Source organism: Schistosoma mansoni, chromosome W (genome assembly GCF_000237925.1).
Source record: "Schistosoma mansoni strain Puerto Rico chromosome W, complete genome".
Classification (NCBI taxonomy): Eukaryota; Metazoa; Platyhelminthes; class Trematoda; order Strigeidida; family Schistosomatidae; genus Schistosoma; species Schistosoma mansoni.
Genome location: NC_031502.1, coordinates 30,261,876 through 30,281,376, shown reverse-complemented (window position 1 = coordinate 30,281,376; position 19,501 = coordinate 30,261,876). Strand labels below are relative to the sequence as shown.

The 19,501-nt window shown below is 36.8% G+C and overlaps 1 protein-coding gene across 1 annotated transcript; it reads right to left on the bottom strand.

The window, feature by feature from the left end:
* Positions 1-806: 806 nt before the first annotated feature.
* Smp_061840 (hypothetical protein) lies at positions 807-19,454 on the bottom strand (the record flags this gene model as incomplete). The annotated part of the gene is made up of 9 exons (XM_018789323.1): positions 807-1,417; positions 3,337-3,651; positions 6,935-7,024; positions 13,399-13,512; positions 14,337-14,709; positions 15,697-16,103; positions 17,604-17,717; positions 17,760-17,892; positions 19,288-19,454. 9 exons carry the CDS (start codon positions 19,452-19,454, stop codon positions 1,103-1,105), a joined length of 2,028 nt encoding a protein of 675 aa, XP_018654778.1. The 3' UTR covers positions 807-1,102.
* Positions 19,455-19,501: the final 47 nt, after the last annotated feature.

Genomic DNA, 19,501 nt, shown 5'->3' with positions numbered 1-19,501 from the left:
CATAACGTTAGATCGACATCAGGTAGACGCACATGTACTACTGTTCACTATGAACGACTGACCAATTTTGATAAAATTGATCAGGTTGTTTTCCCCTTGATTTATTCTGATTCCTTGTTAAGTGAAATAGTGTAAAGATGGCTTGTTGGCAAACTTAAGAAGCCCAAAAAGAGCTGAAGACATTTCATCCAATCACCGCTAAAGGAACATTCTAGAATGTTGACATGTAGCTCCCCTACCGGGTGAATAAGAAGGATCTCCTATGTGCCTATTGGCTGTCCGAAATGATGATTTATTTCAGCCAAAAACTATAAATACATGAGATTTTTGTACTATATTTGACACTGTGTTGGGAATAGCATTCCTACTTACTAGTCTTCTGTTCTCTCTCTTGCGACGTTGTGGGTTCGTTAGTTCAAGTAGTCTAGTAGTACGCGGTATAGCAAGAATCAAAGCTCTAGATATAACAAATAGGAAATTATTTCGATGAGTTAACAAATATGTGACTAACAAAGTAAATGATTTTTCTAAAGAGATTACTTTCGTAACAAATAGAAAGTTTTCCAAAGAAATCATAATTTGTGCACGAAACATACTGCTAATGCTAAGAAGTGTTCAATATCCATTTAGTGAACGTAATACGAAATGAAACCGAGTCAAGTGAATAAGTATATATACACGTGTTTGGTACCAACTAATATAAAGCCTAACAAAATGAGATGAGTTCATGATATTTACCTCAAATTGTTGTTTGTGTTTCCTTGAAAATCAGGCTTAGTAGCAAGGAGGGAAACAAATTAATAAAATCAGCACAAATAAGATGTTCTTTATTGTAGATTGCATTATAAGCGATTGGAGATGGATGGACATGAATACGAGTTTTTCAAATAGTAACTACAATTCTTATTAAAGGTTAAATCAAGATATAAACGGCAGTACATTACCTCCAAGTTACGTTCTGCAATTATTAAAATATGGATATTTTCAAGAAATCAAATTATATTTACACACTGAGAACAAGTAAAGCACTTTGAAGTAGAACATAAAAGGACGAAAGAAAGACATTTTAGAAGGTCAGATTTCGGAATATACAAAAAATCTCTTATTCTAGAACAGCACGTAAGGACAAAATACGAAGAGCTTCTTCCGGAGTTAGTCTATAAACGCCCAATTCAAGTAAAGGTCCAAGTGGATCGTTATCATGCTTCTGTTGGCTATTCACTGATTCTATAATAGTTTCTTTCAATAATTCGGCTGTTCCACGCAATAAATTAAGAAGAACACATGCATCACGAATTTGAAAGAAATATGGCTCAGGACGTTCAGTATACAAACTGAACATTGGATACAAGTAGTTAGTAAGATCAAAACGAAGTTGTGCAGCACCCAGAGGACTAAATCGATTTGATAGAATGAGCTGTTTGAAAAACAGGTTAACAAAGATGTCAAATGATTATCAATTGTTGACATTCTATCATCATATCACTTATGTCTAATTATTAACAGAATCCATTTTAACTCAAAGCGAGTGTTTGGGGAATGTAGAGTAAGAGGTGTACATGAAACTCAATTATGAAACTCCAAAGCGATTTCATCCTAAATACTGAATTGTGAATTTTGTAAATTTGGTCAACGGTTACATAAATGTGAAATTGTTTTACCAGTTCAAATGAATCAATCGAGCATACATCTAAAGGCCTAGGGCCTGAACGAACAAAATAGTTGTCTAATATCCACGTCATTTTGCTTTGGTTAAACAAATACTCGATTGACCTGAATGTTTTCCAGTTACTCTAATCGTTTTGAAGTATCTGAAGGATTAGTTTTTGATAATTATACAACCAAAATTGACTATAAAGCTAAAATTCCGCTATAGTTTGGCGTATGACAGGAAACATGACTTTATATTTCTTTCAAAAGTAGATAAGTAGTAACAACTTTGAGTCATTTTTAGTCGCTGGACAAAATATGAAAGTATGTAATAGATACATTGAGCAGTTCAAAACTTTAGTCTCTTTGGCTAGAACATTGTGTTATGTCCCGATAAGAATAGTGAATGGTAACTATGGGATCCATTTATGAACCAATACTATACATATATTTTTATCTTATAATTGTTAAATAGCTAAACTATTCATATTCATGTCTCTCTTATTATGAGTTTTATTTTGACCTATGAACTATTATTATACGATTTACCATTCTTGAGTTATCCACAGTCTATTAATTACCGTCTCCCACATTTGGCTAAATCTTGTTCAAATGTTGTTTCCTATTTGATGGTACGATGTGGTCTGTCTGGTTGGTACATAAACCCAGTATGTTTGAAAAAAATGATTCATATTGCAGAGGCTGTTATTAGTGTTCTGGACTTAACTGGTTGGGCTAGGCGGAAAGCAGGACCGATAAGGACTATAGACCGCTCGTACGGGTTTCGTGTGTCAATGGTCCGATCGATAATTAACTACTCTCTAATTGGCGGTATTATCACGTCATATATTAACCAGGGCACACAGGCTACAAGTTATAACACACTGATAGATATAGGTGTGAATTTTTCGAGGTAAATAATTTCTTACAGACTTGGTGATTGGTACATGAAACCTTGGTCTAAGTACTCCTGACGTTTCTAAGTATCTAACATGAAATTAACAAGTGTAGAAGATGGAATAGTTTTGATGAAAATTGTGGACTGTATATTCTAGGAAGAAAAGAAACGAAGGGTGAAAAGGGAGACTATTGTCACTATATATATTTCTTCGTATAAAATCAGATTTCTATGAATTCATAAGCTTTTAAATAGTGACAGGAAGTTTAGTTTATTATATCTTAATCTACCATTCTCTTCATCCACATACTCCTACACTTGTCTTCGATAATCATTCACAAACCCGTTAGTTAGTTTACTTTTTTTCACGCACATGTTAATGTATTTAGCTTGAAGTGTGAGGTCTAGTGACACTATCTGGCTGGGTGAACTGATATTAAAAGCCGATAGTTGAACACCATAGGTGACAATATTTAAAATCGATAATATATGAAAATATGAGTACATTTTCCCATCTAAACTATAAACAATAAAAATCTACTACTCTACATTAATGTATTTATAATACATATCGTCATGATTAACTCAGTTGTTTTCACTTTCCTTAAAAGAGAATTTGAATAGATCAATCCATAGAGGTAGCCAGATTTAATATTGTTTCATCGATCATCTAGTTGTTTATGTCGCAAGTGCAACATTCGAAATTATGGGAGGAATAGAGGTAAAATCAAAGTTGGCTCAGTTTAGGCAAACTCAGCTAATAGATAAATTAAGCTGTCACAACATACCTCATTATACAAATAATCATCTAGTTGTGATGCAATTTCTTTCCATATATGTGTGAAAAGTTTTGGATGCAATGATTCTGACAAGTGATACAACCAGTCACGTAATGCAAGAAAGAATACTGACGCATTAGTTGACATCATTAAATTGGAGAGTTCACTTTTCGTATTACTTAAATAACCGGATACAGAACTAGCCCGAAGCCAGTGATCAGTTGCGTAAACATATACCAAAGATTTACTTTTTAAATCTGTCAATGTTAAATCGACTGTTTCTTTCAACATATTTTTAATTTCACCATCGTACAATCTTAGCATCTGTTGAATTGTTGAAAAAGAAAATATAAAATAATACTTTTGAACAAGATAGGACATGGAGTAATCACCTATTGAGAAAGCCTGGTATTAAACCGTAAAACTGAAACAAAACAAGCGTCAGTAGTATTATGCCGAGATTAGCAAATACAAGTTCAAAAGAAAATGAAAACACATTAAACACAATCAATGAAGCAGTCAAAACCTTAACAACCGAAATGGTATCAAAAATAGACAGACTGTTGAGTAGTGTGTAGGATTATTTGAAAATTCATTGAAGTATATTAGAAGTTATCACAAATTAAGTCTCTCTATAAAGCCAACTTGTAAAGTTAGTAGCGTTTCTATGGACATTTATTGCGTTGATATTGAGTTTGTCAGAGTTACAGAGACATAATTAGTCAAAAGAAATAGTTAATAACAAAAGCTGACTACCATAAGTAGACATGGAGAACTGGTTTCTTTGTAACTCTGGTATACTCGATAGAAGGGAAACTGACAAACGGTTTACATGAACATATTTAATTTATGCAATCAAAAAAGTTACGTTCGCTTTTATGAAGAAAGTTACGGCAGGATCGACACTTGCTTCCAATCTGAGCCACACCTGATAACGTTTCTAGCCACTATGTTGTACCATCATTAGGACATCAACCAGGGAGTCGTGTAGGACTAACAGAAGCCAGTCTTGTAAGACTTTCTATCATACCACGATACCATGTCGTACACTGACCACCCGTTCGTTTTTTCCAACCGTTCCCGCCGTCGGAAAATAATGCACAACGTGGAATTCTGTGGAACGACATTCGTAGACAATGTTCAAGTTACCGGAGTCGATGTTTCAAGGTAATGGCACCAATTGTATTATCGTTGCTGTATCCGAACACGCGATGACGGATCTTCGCATTACTAACATGATGTTGCTAATACATGTCAGCAATTATTCGTATACAACAATAACCAAACACAGAGTCGCTTAAACTCCTCAACTCAGAGTGGCCAGGTTTCACAAGCATAGAGCAAAACTGCTCTCACCGACGCGTTGTAGATCCGACCTTTTACAACCAGCCTAACATCAGGAAGACGCCAAAGATGGCCCAGATTGGCATAAGCCGCTCTGGCTTTCACTATATTTAAATTGGTATCATCGCTCACGCCAACATCAGCACTTATGCAGCTACCTAGATAAACAAACTCCTCGACTACATCTATCAGCTCACTACCCAGGGTGAGTGTAGGATCAGGATCCTGCCAGTCTTGTAAAAGAACTTTGCACTTCGAAGGTGCGAAGCACATACCATACCTACGGACACTGATTGCCAACTGATTAGGTGAGGGTTGCATAGCTTGTGTATCATCGTACAGTAAGACAATATCATCCGCAGACTCAAGGTCGAAAAGTCTATCTCTAGGCAACAGATCTACCTTGCCACCACCTACGTCCATCAGACCTGTTTCTAGAACATTCGTCAAAGACAAAGTTGAAGAAGGATGATGAAATTGAGGAACTCTGTTTAAACTCACTGCTTGAATGGAACGATGGAAAGAGGTGGTTGTGTGCCCTCATTCTGCCTGAGGTATTAGTGTATAGGGATTTTAACGTGTTAATAAACTTTTCATGCACACCCCTCTTCAATAGACAATCCCAAAGGACAGTCTTGTCCAACGAATCGAAGGGGGCCTTAATGTCAGGAAACACAATTATTGACCTGTGATAAGTATGACGGTGTTCTTACATTTGGCGGAGGGTGAAAATATGATTAATACATCCTCAACCGGAACGAAATCCAGCCTGCTCCTCGCGAATCAATCTTTCTTGGGTTTTGAACAACCTACGAAGTATGACAGAAGCCAATAGTTTAGACGCAATCGGAAGTAGACTTATCCCCCGATAGTTGTTACAGGAATGACGTGAACCCTTTTTAAAGAGAGGCGCAACTATCGACTCATTCCACGATGTTGGGACACTCTCTGATTGCCAGATCTTTGTAAATAACTCAGTCATTTCCATAACCAGAAACTCGTCACCATCGTTTATGGTCAAACTGGCGGTCATTCGGAGTAGACCGACGTGCTTCGATCAGTTGTAAACAGCCTGAGGAAACCCAGTGCTTATGAGCGGGATGTTTCGCGAAGCCGCAAGCGACTTTACTCTCCATATTCATAGCAGCATACAACTGCAGCCAATTCCCATCTATAGTTTTCGGTAGGATGACACCTAGAATTAAACCTAGTTCGGTTTAATATTTAGTTTCAAGAGAAGCTGCAACCAATTTGTTGACATCGATCCGTTGAGGACGATGAATTTGTTGACCACTGAAAAGTAAGGTAAGACTAGCGCAAACAAAAGCACTATCAGAGTTCAGATAGACACTCCAAAATGAGCGGCAATCTTGAACACAACTACACCAGCGGTAGCTGATCGTGATATGATCAATCTGAGTCCAAGCTTCAATGCAGAGGGAGGACGCCAGGAAACATATTGGCGATGATTGTGCCAGTAGTTAGTGCTAGTCAGAAACAGGTTGTAGTCTGAGCACAGATGCAGTAGACGGTCACCATCGTCTGACTTGAAACCAACAAGTCCCCATCGACCACCTAAACGACTCTCTTTTGTGCATAGACGCCCAACCTGAGCATCCGAATTGCCGACTGGTACTACAATACCGGTCAAAATCACTTTCTGTAGAAGAACTGTTAGCTGTTGGTAAAACTCATCTTTGATCGCATCCGGACTATAGTATCTAGTGAATGATAATGTATTGGCCGTAAAATCCGATGGCCTCAGATTTGATTGTAGTCGCAGTTACGGGTGTGTATGATTAAAAAGTCTAAAAACCGATTGAAACTGATTCCCAAAACATTTTATCCGCATAGTTGATGAGATTTGGCGAAGGTCGCTATTGGATATGAAGTAAGATAGTATATATGAAGTATTTGATTGAAATGTTTCGAAACCTTCTCAGGAAAATTGTCTCAGATAAGACCAAAACACAAAATTGGACTCAATGACTTATCGGTAACGTCTCAAATGAAACCCTGAGTGACGCAAATTTAATTATTCGAGACAGTATGCATTTCTCGAGAAACATTTTCTAGAAGTAGAATAAGACAAAAAGCTTTTTGTCACCGTATAAAATAGTACGATGCATACCTGTTATTCATCAAGTCACTATATAATTTTAGTAACTAATATACAGAATAAAACAAAATATAAAGCTTACATCAACTATTATCAAATAAATAAAAGACATTATTAACTTTACATTTAGATATCACAACCAACCTGAGTGAAAACACCACCATGTAAACCAAGGTAAGTATTAGAAGAGTGCAACTCGTCAAATGTTTCATTTTCATGTTCATTTTGTTCTGACTATTAAGAAAAGACAGACTATGAAACATTATAGTTAGAGAAGGATACTAGAAATAATTGTGATGTGCAGAAACGCTATTGGCAAAAATCATGATATAAAACATGGTTGTTCTTGTACAAACAGTTATAAACCAGGGTACGTATTATCTAAAACAAATAAACAATTTACAAGCACTGAACTACAAGTCAAACAATAAGTGTATTCAAACTATGGAGCTGAAGCGAGTTATCAAACCAATCACAGAATAAAAGAGATAAGCGCTTAGTAATTAGGTCGATGAAAATACAGAAGATACCTTGGGTTTAAAAATGTATCGCATTATCACTTAGCTGTATATATATATATATATATATATATAAACGAGACCACAAAATCGAACTAGTTTCCTCGGAACACATTCGTAGCTTTAAGAAGCAAACTCAAGTGAAGTGTAAAAGTAAATTATGAAATTCGTCTGATTTTCAACTGTTATGCTATTGTATAACTCCGCCTGGAGCCCCTCTGGGGCTACTGCCGGTCTCAAGCCCGTACAAAGGATGACGATTGGGCGTAGGGTTAGCGACCCGGTCATGTAGAAAACTAACTCGCTAAAAAACGCTAACCAGAAAAAATAATTCAAACCATTTAAACTCTGCCCTGAGAGTTGAAGGAAGAATTATGACACCTCATGATGAAAGCCAAGTTCCTTCGGAAGTCACGGGGCCGATGCCCCTTCTGACAACCAGAGGAACTATTAATTTAGGCACACGGAATGTTCGTACAATGTGGGAGACCGGGAGAGTCATCGAAGTTGCTGCAGAAATGAAAATATACAACCTGGAGGTGCTTGAAACCAGTGGAACACATTGGACGAAGGCTGGACAGCAACGACTAGCTTCAGGAGAGCTACTGATATACTCCGGTCATGAAGAAGAAAATGCTCCACATACACAAAGCGTTGCACTGATGCTATCCAAACAAGCACAAAAAACACTTATAGGATGGGAATCCCATGGACCCATGATCACCAAAGCCTCCTTCAAAACAAAGAGAGAGGGCATTACAATGAACGTCATCCAATGCTATGCGCCTACAAACGACTTCGATGAAGACGTTAAAGACCAATTCTACGATAGGCTGCAGTCGATCGTCAAGAAGTGCTCAACAAAGGACCTGACCATTCTGATGGAAGATTTAAATGCCAAGGTTGGAATGGACAACACCAGATATGAAGACATTATGGGACGACATAGACTGGGAGAGAGGAACGAAAATGGTGAGAGATTTGCAAACCTATGTGCCTTCAATAAACTAGTCATAGGCGGCACTATATTCCCACACAAACGCATTTACAAAACTACCTGGACTTCACCGGATCATGTTACACAGAACCGAATCGACCATATTTGCATCAATAAAAGGTTTAAGAAGATTATGGAAGATGTAAGAACCAGGAGAGGAGCTGATATAGCCTCAGATCATCACTTGCTGGTCGCCAAGATGAAATCGAAACTCAAAAAGCACTGGACAACGGGGCAGACAACATCACAAAAGTTTAATACGGTTTTTCTTCGGGATACTGACAGACTCAACAAATTCAAGATAGCCCTCAGCAGTAAAATCCAGGCCTTTCATGACCTACTCAATGGAGAGGGAACTACTATGGAGAGCAACTGGGAAGGAATAGAAGAGGCAGTCATTTCAACGTGTCAGGAGGTCCTGGGTCACAAGTAGCACCATCACAAGGAATGGATCACTGTTGGTATACTGAATAAGATTCAAGAAAGGAGGAACAAGAAGGCAGCAATCAATACTTGCCGAGCAAGAGCAGAAAAAGCCAAGGCACAAGCCGAATACACAGAAGTAAACAAGCAAGAGGAGAGGAGCATCAAAACCGAAAAACGTAAATATGTGGAAGATTTAGCAATGACCGCGGAAAAAGCTGCAAGAGAAGGAAACATAAGACAATTTATGATACAACAAAGAAACTCGCTGGAAATTACCGTAAACCAGAACGACCAGTGAAAGCAAGGTAATCACCAACATTGAAGGACTACGGAACAGGTGGGCAGAACACTTCAAAGAACTCTTGGATCGATCAGCTCCACTGAACCCACCCAACATTAAAGCAGCAACCACGGACCTCCCAATCGATGTAAGCCCACTCACCAACAATTGAAGAGATCAGCATGGTCATCAAACAAATCAAGAGCGGTAAAGCAGCAGGACCAGACAACATTCCAGCAGAGGCACTGAAAACAGATGTAGCAGCAACTGCAAAGATACTCTACATTCTCTTCAACAAGATTTGGGATGAAGAACAAATACCAACAGACTGGAAAGGAGGACTTCTGATCAAAATACCAAAGAAAGGCAATCTCAGCAAATGTGATAACTACAGGAGCATCACTCTTCTCTCAATACCAAGAAAAGTATTCAACAGGGCATTGTTAAACAGAATGAAGGATTCCGTAGACGCCCAACTTCGAGACCAACAGGCTGGATTCCGTAAGGATCGATCGTGTACAGACCAAATCGCAACTCTACAGATCATTGTGGAACGATCAATTGAATAGAATCCATCACTCTACATCAACTTCATTGACTACGAGAAAGCATTTGATAGAGTGGACAAGACAACACTATGGAGGCTTCTTCGACACTACGGAGTGTCTGAAAAGATAGTCAATATCATACGGAATTCCTATGATGAATTAGACTGCAAAATCTTGCATAGAGGACAACTCACTGACTCGTTTGAGGTAAAGACCGGTGTCAGTCAAGGTTGCTTACTCTCGCCCTTTCTCTTTCTCCTGGTGATCGACTGGATTATGAAGATGTCAACATCTGGGATACAGTGCACAGCTAGGATGCAGCTGGACGATCTAGACTTCACAAACGCAACAACAAATGCAGAAGACAACCAGTGTAGCAGCAGTAGGTCTTAACATACACAAAGGGAAAATCAAGATTCTCCGATACAACACAGCATGCATCAATCGAGTCACACTTGACGGAGAAACTTTGGAGGATGTAAAAACCTCTACATATCTGAGCAGCATCGTTGATGAACACGATGGGTCTGATGCAGATGTGAAGGCGAGAATCGGCAAAGCAAAAGCAGCATATCTACAATTGAATAACATCTGGAACTCAAAACAATTGTCAACCAACACCGAGATCAGAATTTTCAATACAAATGTCAAGACAGTTCTACTGTATGGGGCGGAAACTTGGAGAACTACGAAAGCCATCATCCGGAAGATACAGATGTCTATCAACAGTTGTCTACGCAAAATACTTCAGATCCGTTGGCCAGACACTATCAGCAGTAACCTACTATGGGAGAGAACAAACCAGATTTCAGTGGAGGAAGAAATCAGGAAGAAGCGCAGGAAGTGGATAGGACACACGTTGAGGAAATCACCCAACCGCGTCACAAGGCAAGCCCTAACATGGAGTCCTGAAGGTCAAAGGGAAAGAGGAAGACCGAAGAACACATTACGCCGAGAGATGGAGACAGGCATGAGAAGAATGAACAACGATTGGATAGAACTAGAAAGGAAATCCCAGGACAAATCGGGTTGGAGAATGCTGGTCGTCGGCCTATGTTCTATAGGGGGTAACAGGTGTAAGTAATGCAATTGTATAGTGTTGATTGCTGATAGTCTACAACAATGAAGCTATACTGTGTTGGCATTGACTTTGATCTTTTCTATTTGTTTCCCAAAATTCACGATGAACGTTTTAGACTGCGATCCAAAATAGTAGGTTTCAAATAGCTGAGAAATGACCAATTAGTTAATCATTTTTGAGAGAACTTGGATTTTATGCTATTAATTTGAAAGCCAGATACCACAGCAAAGGATTATTGGTAAACTATTATCTTAGTCATCAAGCGGACGCGGGTGTTAGATAATTTGTGTGAATGAGTTGACACACGATAATGACATTTAGTTCGGCATGTTATCAATTATTAACTCCATGAAGTGTCGATGCACTGTTAACTAAGAACACCAAATGGAACTGGAATAAAGAATGTCAAGTGTCCTTTGAAAAAGTAAAACAGATCTTGACGTCTGACTTATTGCTCACTCATTATGACCCAAAACTTGAGTTAATTGTGGCGGCTGATGCATCTGATTACGGCATTGGAGCGATGATTCTTCATAAGTTTCCTAATGGTTCACAAAAAGCTACTTTCCATGATTCACGCACCCTTACTGCGGCTGAAAAGAATTACAGTCAAATCGAAAAGGAGGCTTTAGCCCTAGTGTTCGCGGTCAGAAAATTCCACAAGATGCTATACGGTAGGAGATTTACCCTGCAAACTGACCATAGACCGTTGTTGGCCATATTTGGCGCTAAGAAAGGAATACCCATCCACACTGCAAATCGGCTGACTAGGTGGGCTACTATGTTGCTAGGATATGACTTCGAATTGCTGTATAAGCCGTCAGCTCGTATGGGTCATGCAGATGGGTTGTCAAGGTTAATCGCTAATAACCGTAAGTTAGAGGAAGATTGCGTGGTTGCTTCTATATCAATTGAACCGGAAATAAAAAGAGTGTTCTGTGATGCTATCAGAATCCTACCAGTAACGGCAGAAGCAGTTAAAGAAGCCACGACTAGTGATCCTCTACTTAAAAGAATAAAAGAAGCTGTTTTAAAGGGTTGGAAACAGGACAAAGCTGATCGAGAGTTCCACCAATTTTTCTTGAGACGTGAGTCTATATCGATTTATGATAATTGTTTGATGTATGGTGAACGTGTTGTTATCCCTAAATCTCTTCAGCTTTTTGTGCTTAAACAGTTTCACATTGGTCATCCGGGAATGAACAGAATGAAGTCTGTTATGCGTAGTTATGTCTATTGGCCATTCATGGATAAGGCTGTGGAAGAATACGTATTGAGATGTCGGCGATGTGCCGAAGTTGCAAAAGATCCCCCGAAAGACAGAATCAGTGGACTACAAAAAAATAAGAAAGGGAATTGCCCGAAAATTCGAGAGTTCAAAGTAGGTGACTCAGTCTATGCACGGGATTTCCGGCCTGGCAAGCCAAAATGGATATTTGGGTTCATAAAAAAACGAAGTGGTACAGTATTATATGAAGTGATGGTCGAAAATACACTAATTATTAGACATGTAAATCAACTGCGAGATAGAAAATGTGTTTATGAGTCATCTAAACTCAAACCATTACCAATGGAAGTATTATGTGATACATTTGATATTCCACCACCACCACAAGTTGAAATGAGAAAAAATGATCTAGAATTAGAAGTTAGACGAAGGTCATTCAGGAAACGTAAACAAACGAAATTTTTTCAAATAGACCCTAAAGTGAAATCATACGATCAAACTTCGCGAGGGAGGTGATGTGTGGGCGAGAATGACAATGATTGGTTGTCTCGATGATTCAGACATTAGATAGGATGACAGGTGTTATGTGTTATATATTATATTCCCCTATCCTTATTATGTATTAACTGTTCCTTGTTGATGGACACTTATTGATTGACTGATCCTTGTGTCGGATTTTGGTGTGGAAATATATTGACGATATAGTCAGGCTAATCTCGTGTTCTTGATCTGAGTTCTGTTGAAGTCCTGTAGAATAGACACTGGGTGAGAATCTAGTGTAGATATTCGTCTAAGGTAAATTAACGTCCCACATACGCGTAAGAAGTGAAAGGACTGTTATAACCAGCATCCTCTCTCTTTTAAGTTTATAACATTTCTCGACAAAGTAATCATAATAGGAGATCCTTCAGCTTATTTTAAACCCCATGGTTATTTTTGAGTGGCAATAGATTTAATTGTTGTATTTATTGAAGTATTATATTAATGTCACAACTAGACCAACAAGATGTTACTTTTTTTCGCTATTTCGAAACCAAAACATGTACTACTATAAAGATTGGAATGGCCACCGGTGGTAGTAAAGTGATTCTTAGAGGATCGAGTATAGTAATCATTAAAACAAAGATAATTACAAAGGCTTCACAGTTTTCTGGTGACTTTTTGGTATATATGAGTTAACTTAATCTTGAAGGTTAAAAAAAGAAGGATTGAGTAGCAGATTTCAGATTATTTTAGATATCTTTTAGTACATGGGAAGTAATAGGCAATGGCTGATCAATATAAGACAGAGTTTCTAACCTGATGGTCTCAGTCATGTTAAAAATACGAACCCTAACCCAGTATACGTTAAAACTACAATTAATTGATACCAACCTAAACTTTCAAGTAGACAAGCATAATTAACGATAAATAATGATAAGTATGAACGTCAGATATATTTCTAATCATATACCTATAACTGCGTATTATATATATATCTATATATATATATAGATAGATAGATAGATAGATAGATATCAAGTCACTTACCTCCTTTACTATTCTATCGGTAACAAGAGGACAAAGACCAATATCAATTAGCCAAGGATCTCCAAATTGTAATAAGGCACGAGTGCTTAAATCTTCCCAAAATGTGACATAATACTATGAATTAAAAGAGATTGAAAAACCACAATATTATTTCGGAATTTCATGGTAGTCATATTTTTGGCGGCAACTTTGTTTTCTCTTGAAATCGAAACCTATGTCAGACACCTAATAAAATAGTTTATTGGTAAAATGATCTGACTTTAAATCCCTGGTAGAAGTATCTCTAGCCTTTATCTACAAAATCTATGACCGCAACCAGAGTGCATGAACCTGTAACTGATTACTGATATATAATTCTAAAGCCAGTCTTCAGGGTATATTCATACGTAAAGAGGCGGAAAACTCTCAAATTAACTAATAATACGGATACTAATAATAGTAATAAATGGTAAGAATAATTTATTCAGGAAATACTAATTTAAATGAAGAATGCCAATTTATAAACAAGATCGAATTGTTACGAGTGGACTTTAACCGGAAGATCTAAATACTATAGCATATGAAGAAGGAATCGTTAACAGAAACCAGAACAACACGTGACTGTAACTCCAGGTAAAATTAGTTCCTTGTCGGATAATAATTGGGTTTTTTATTATCTAAGATTGCCTCTTGTACTAAGGTATTGAAAAGAATTGAAATATATAATTCACTCGTTAACTATGTTAAAAACCCCTATAATCAAACACTACATTCTCTTTATCGTAGTATAGATAACGTGCCAAGTTCAATAGGAACTTCTTGATTTGAAATCGATCACAAACAGTAGTTAACTAAATGACTAAGGGACTAGTTATATGTAGATCGATAAAACCTATCTTATTAATATGATTTAGAAGTATTGTTCACGAAAGCTTATAAATACACGATGATCAACTAACTTGATCATTGGCCCATTCCAACATCACATCGTGAAGACATTTGATTGCATTCAACACAATTATCCAGCGAGAAGATAATTGCTGGCCAATCCCATCAACAAAACAATTGAATAACTGATTGATGATTGAAATCTTCTTAGTTTCTGAACTAGCATCTGGCGAGCGACTACGTGCTGAAAACAAACTTCCAAACATTGTAGTTTTAGCATTGCTAACTTCAGACTTGTTTTTTGACTGACCAAGGTCATTTAAGTCATCATTTTCGAATTTCCGACGTGCTGACAACACGATATAATTAAAAAATTCACGAATTAAATTCAACTGAATTTGGACAAATCTAGCCCGTGATATTTTGTCAGATAGTTGTCGACTTCTAAAACCTACAGCATGAAGAAGTGCAATGAAATCATCGACACATTGGGGCCTAAAGAAAAGAAAATTTTAATAGCATAAGTTCTTTACACTACGAAAATTTTTGTATTTTTAGTATCAAAATAGATTAATTCAGTAATGAAGATGAACTAAGACAAGATAGAAGTTTTCTAAAGAAAACGTATATTTGATCAATAAGTAAATAAACTGTCAAACAACCACTTTAAAGTTTTTGAAAAGAAGTAGTATACACATTACAGAGAAAAGCCTTGATAGAACTACTTTGTTGTGAATACAAATGTAAAGATTAGAAGCTCAAGGTTGCCACTTGATGCAACAAAGTCAAAAGAAATGTACTTCTGAACACAATTTGTAAGACTTTATAAGCAGGGAAGATTATAATCACAAAACACTTCACACCAGACGTATAAAAATGAACACCAAAGATTTTAAGCAGTTAATGATAAAAATTAGTTTTAAGTCAAAAAAAATAGTGTTACTATTTACAAAACTAATAAAATATTTAAAATAATTGAAGCTTTATTGGTCAAAATATCGATCTGTATGTGTTAGTACTTTCCAGGACATTTTCCGGACAACGTGTCTACAGATCACTGACAAATCATATCAGTGCTGGATTTCATATAGTTGAATATAAATTGAAAAATTCTAAAATCACTGAAATTTAGCGGAGCTATGTTAGCTGTCTAAACAATTGACTCTATCATAGGCTGATGAGTAGGAATCTCGTTTCACCTGTTTCGTCTCTGATAACTAAGCAATATTGCTTACCACTGCATAATGAATGTACTTCGTACACCAGTGTTAGTCAATACTTGAACACTGGGTTAAACAATGGACGTCTTCGGAATCTTGAAGAATATATACTGAAACATAAAGGACTAAAGCTGTAGTTAAGTGTTTTACTTAGCAATCACGTAATATTTAAGCAACTGACTGACATGGTACCATAAAAATTTATACTTACCGCTTTTCAGTTTCGTCAACAACAGACCAAGATGAGAAATTTCCGAGGACAAGCTTTAATCTGTCAGAAGCTAAACACTGTTCTAGTAAAAGCCAACGTGAAAAAACTTTGGGATGTGAAAGCACGTCACTCGGTTTAGGATAATCGTTTGGATATGCTAGCTGAGTTAATTTCGCATCTGTCTGTAATATGACATCAATTAAGTGGCTGAAATTTTGTGCATTTTCTAGCAATTCACTACTGGAACTATTACCGGGGTTAGAATCCATAGGACAACTTTCTATTTCAGAATTAGAACGTCGCATTTGAAATTGACAACCAAATCGTACTGGCATAAAAGCAGATAGACCAAGGTCATAGTGTAGCTTGTCTAATAGCAATGTGACCAAACCGCGCATGAGCTGCAACTAAAGAAAACAGAGCAATGTCATCTCATTAAATTATAACTCTCAGTGCAGGAAAGCAAAAATCCTTAAGCTGATCTAGATACAAGTATAGCCTACCACTGAATTAGTGGACACAAAATTATAGACTTATGTACCAAATTGAGCTTTTCGTGGTACTTCAGTTGCACAATTAATACCATAATACTCACTTATGTCAACTCGTTGATAGTACTAATTTACGATGGGTGCTTTTTATTCAGCTAGTTCAGTTATTTTTATGATTTGTTGTGAGCAAGGTTTTGACTTGGGTGGCCTATGCTCCTCCATGAGGGGCAGAAGGAGTAAGTAAAATTAAGTAAGCAAAGTTTTTGACTAACGTTAGTGTGATAAACTTCGCGTACACTAATTTTTAAGTCGATATTAGTAGCCAAGTTGTGATGGCACATTCTACGGCTTTTTCGGTGTAGGATTTTGTACAAGTCCTGAGTATCAAGTGTGTGAAATAAACCATCAAGTTCTCAATCCACCTTTGTGTGCATTAAACGCGCAGTACTTAAACAACAAATTCTATATGAAAACTGAGTAGGTTATTGATGTACACGCTATTAAAGATCATAATATCCGTGAGGATTAGGTAGGGAATCTCAAATCTAAATTACTCGTCAGCAAGACTTTCAGAATGCTACTTAAAATTCGATAGGTAACATATTCGAACGCCACTTGAACAGTAGCACTAGGTCTTACAAATAGTGTAGCCCGAAGCCGAGTACATAAACATGTACTCTCCATATGAGTTATATTGATAATGATTGATAAAATTCATTCCCGATGCACTTTTGACGCGAAGTAGTGTTGAACAATCTGATATACACTAATTTCTAGAACGTACAGCCTAACTTGACAACCATGTTGCTGTAATACAGTTTACATCATGTACAAAAAACACACGTAGAGCAGTGCCTTGCTGGATAAGGCGTTTGACTTTCTGTCACTAGATCTTAGGTTCGAATCCCGCTCCAACTATGATTTGGAAAGCCGACCAGTATCACTAGATCTACACTTACAGTATGACTCTTCGAAGTACCTAAACAATAAGTTATTTTGCTTTCACTGTAAAAGACAATTATCAAGCCTTAGAAATGATCTATTCCATCAAATCCATATAACCAGATACGGCTTGGAGTTTACAATAAAACCTGAATGAAATTATAAATTCAGATTATAAACTTTCTTGTAAAGAAACCCTACAGTTGATTACGAGAAAAACTAACACACACTAATGATGTTAATCTGTACACATATAGTGATTATAATAAAGTGGAAACACTTTAGAGATATATGTTTATTTCACACTAAATTATGAATATACTAATGGTTGTCGAAAACAATACCAAATTAACGACTGTGTAAAAGAAACTGAAGTCTGACTAAATATACAATACATTACCGCGATTGCGATCAGATTTCAAATGCAATAGAAGAAGTAATAATTATGATTGTCGATTTCATTTTAAAACTCACTCGGACGCTAACAGGAGTATTGTCTTTGTCAGAGATAAAATCACGATCGACCACTGTAACAAAATAATCATTTGTTCGGATCCACTGAAGAACTTGTGACATGTACCATTCAGGCTAAATAAAAGTTTGTGGTTAAATATGTATTTGTAAATGTACCATATCGATCCTGTTTGTCTTCTGCGAGCCAAAAAAGTGATAACGAAAACGTTTCTCCATAGGAGCCAGAATAATATGCATTGGAAAGCATATATCTACTAGTAACGGTTTCGATATTAAAATATTTAGATGACTGATAAAAACGAGTTAAAAGGATATGGCTTAATACTTGTGTAAATTATGAAAACAGAAGGAAATAAGATAGTAGATTAATGACTGATGAGTACGTCACACATACTGCTTATTACTGTATTACACAGCAGCGTACAGTCGTGACAAAGAAAAATCATACAAATTAAACCACAATGAAGGGCACTAAGGTCATTCTCAAAAGAACTTTTTAGTCAAGGATGATCCTTTGGCAATAATGAAGTGTAGTAGGAAACTAAAGGATGGACACTAGCTTCTATTCTGAGCCATACCTAATAACGTCTTAAGTTACCTCTAAGGCTCCAGCCGAGTCGTGATGGACCAACAGATGCTAGTCCCATGCAACCACCTTTTATCCTACGGGGGTGCGTCATAAACTGGCCAACTCTCTACATTTTATGTTCAGTTCAAAAGTCGCCAAATAATAAGCGATGTAGTTGTTAGGATGACATTAGCAAAATATAACCACCCCATGAAAGTTGGTGTCCCGAGATGATGGCATCAACCGAATCACCGTCGTTGCGCCAAACACAATGCCGAACGTGATTTTGTCACGGAATATCAGTAATCTTTCAAAAACAACGATTATAGAAAATAAGGGGTCGATGTACATCTTTAGATCGGAAGGTACAGGTTTTACAAACATAGAGCAGAACTCTCACTGATGCGTTGTAAACTTCACCTTTAACAGACAGACTAATGGATAACAACGTGGAGCAAAGAGATTATTTTCTTCATTAGTAATTATCATCATATTTACGTGTAGTTATAATCAAACTGCTACACAGTTTGGTCTTTCGGTATTTTTGCTTGTTAATGAAAGTTCAAAACAAATCAAAAGGCCTTCAAATAAGTAGCTTTCATTTGAACCTTGAATAAGTTGTCTTCAATGCAACTGATGACTAGCATAAATGATTCATTTAAAATTGCTTTTTTTAACTCATGTTACATAGTTTTGGCTTAATGTTAATAGTCTGTTCATGAAAGGATACGAAATATCGAATGTAGAAAGAGCTTGAAAGTCATTTGAGAATAATTGCAAATCATCATCACACCACGTTTGTAATCCTCTTTCCTCAAGAACTTCAGATATAATAACAGGAAAATTTAGTTTCTTTAATAAGCACTCAAAATCCCTAGAAATAGCCTTTAATTTAGAAATTCTTACGTCATTAAATATGACAAGGAATCTAAACATGTTTCATGCTGTTGAGATTGTTCCAAAATAGAGGGCAAAATGTCCGGATCAGTCGATAACTGAGTATTAAGGAAGGAAAAATATTGTTTAATTGACCCAATTAGAGTGTCTTTGTCATTAATTATCCTAGCAGATAATACACCAGACCTTACAGATAATATATAGATGAAGTGAGATTACTCAAGAAATGACAAGTGTTCAGCGAATTCCAAGATCCTCAATTGCTTTGTTAAGGCTTCACATTCTTGTATTACTGGATATGCTACATCGTGCAAAGGGGATACTTTAGGAAGTAGGCCCATCATCTGTTCTTGATTTTTTGATACTCCCTCAAACAACTTTTCCATACGAACTTTTAGATCTTCAGACGCATGACAAAAATGAGAGATCTCAC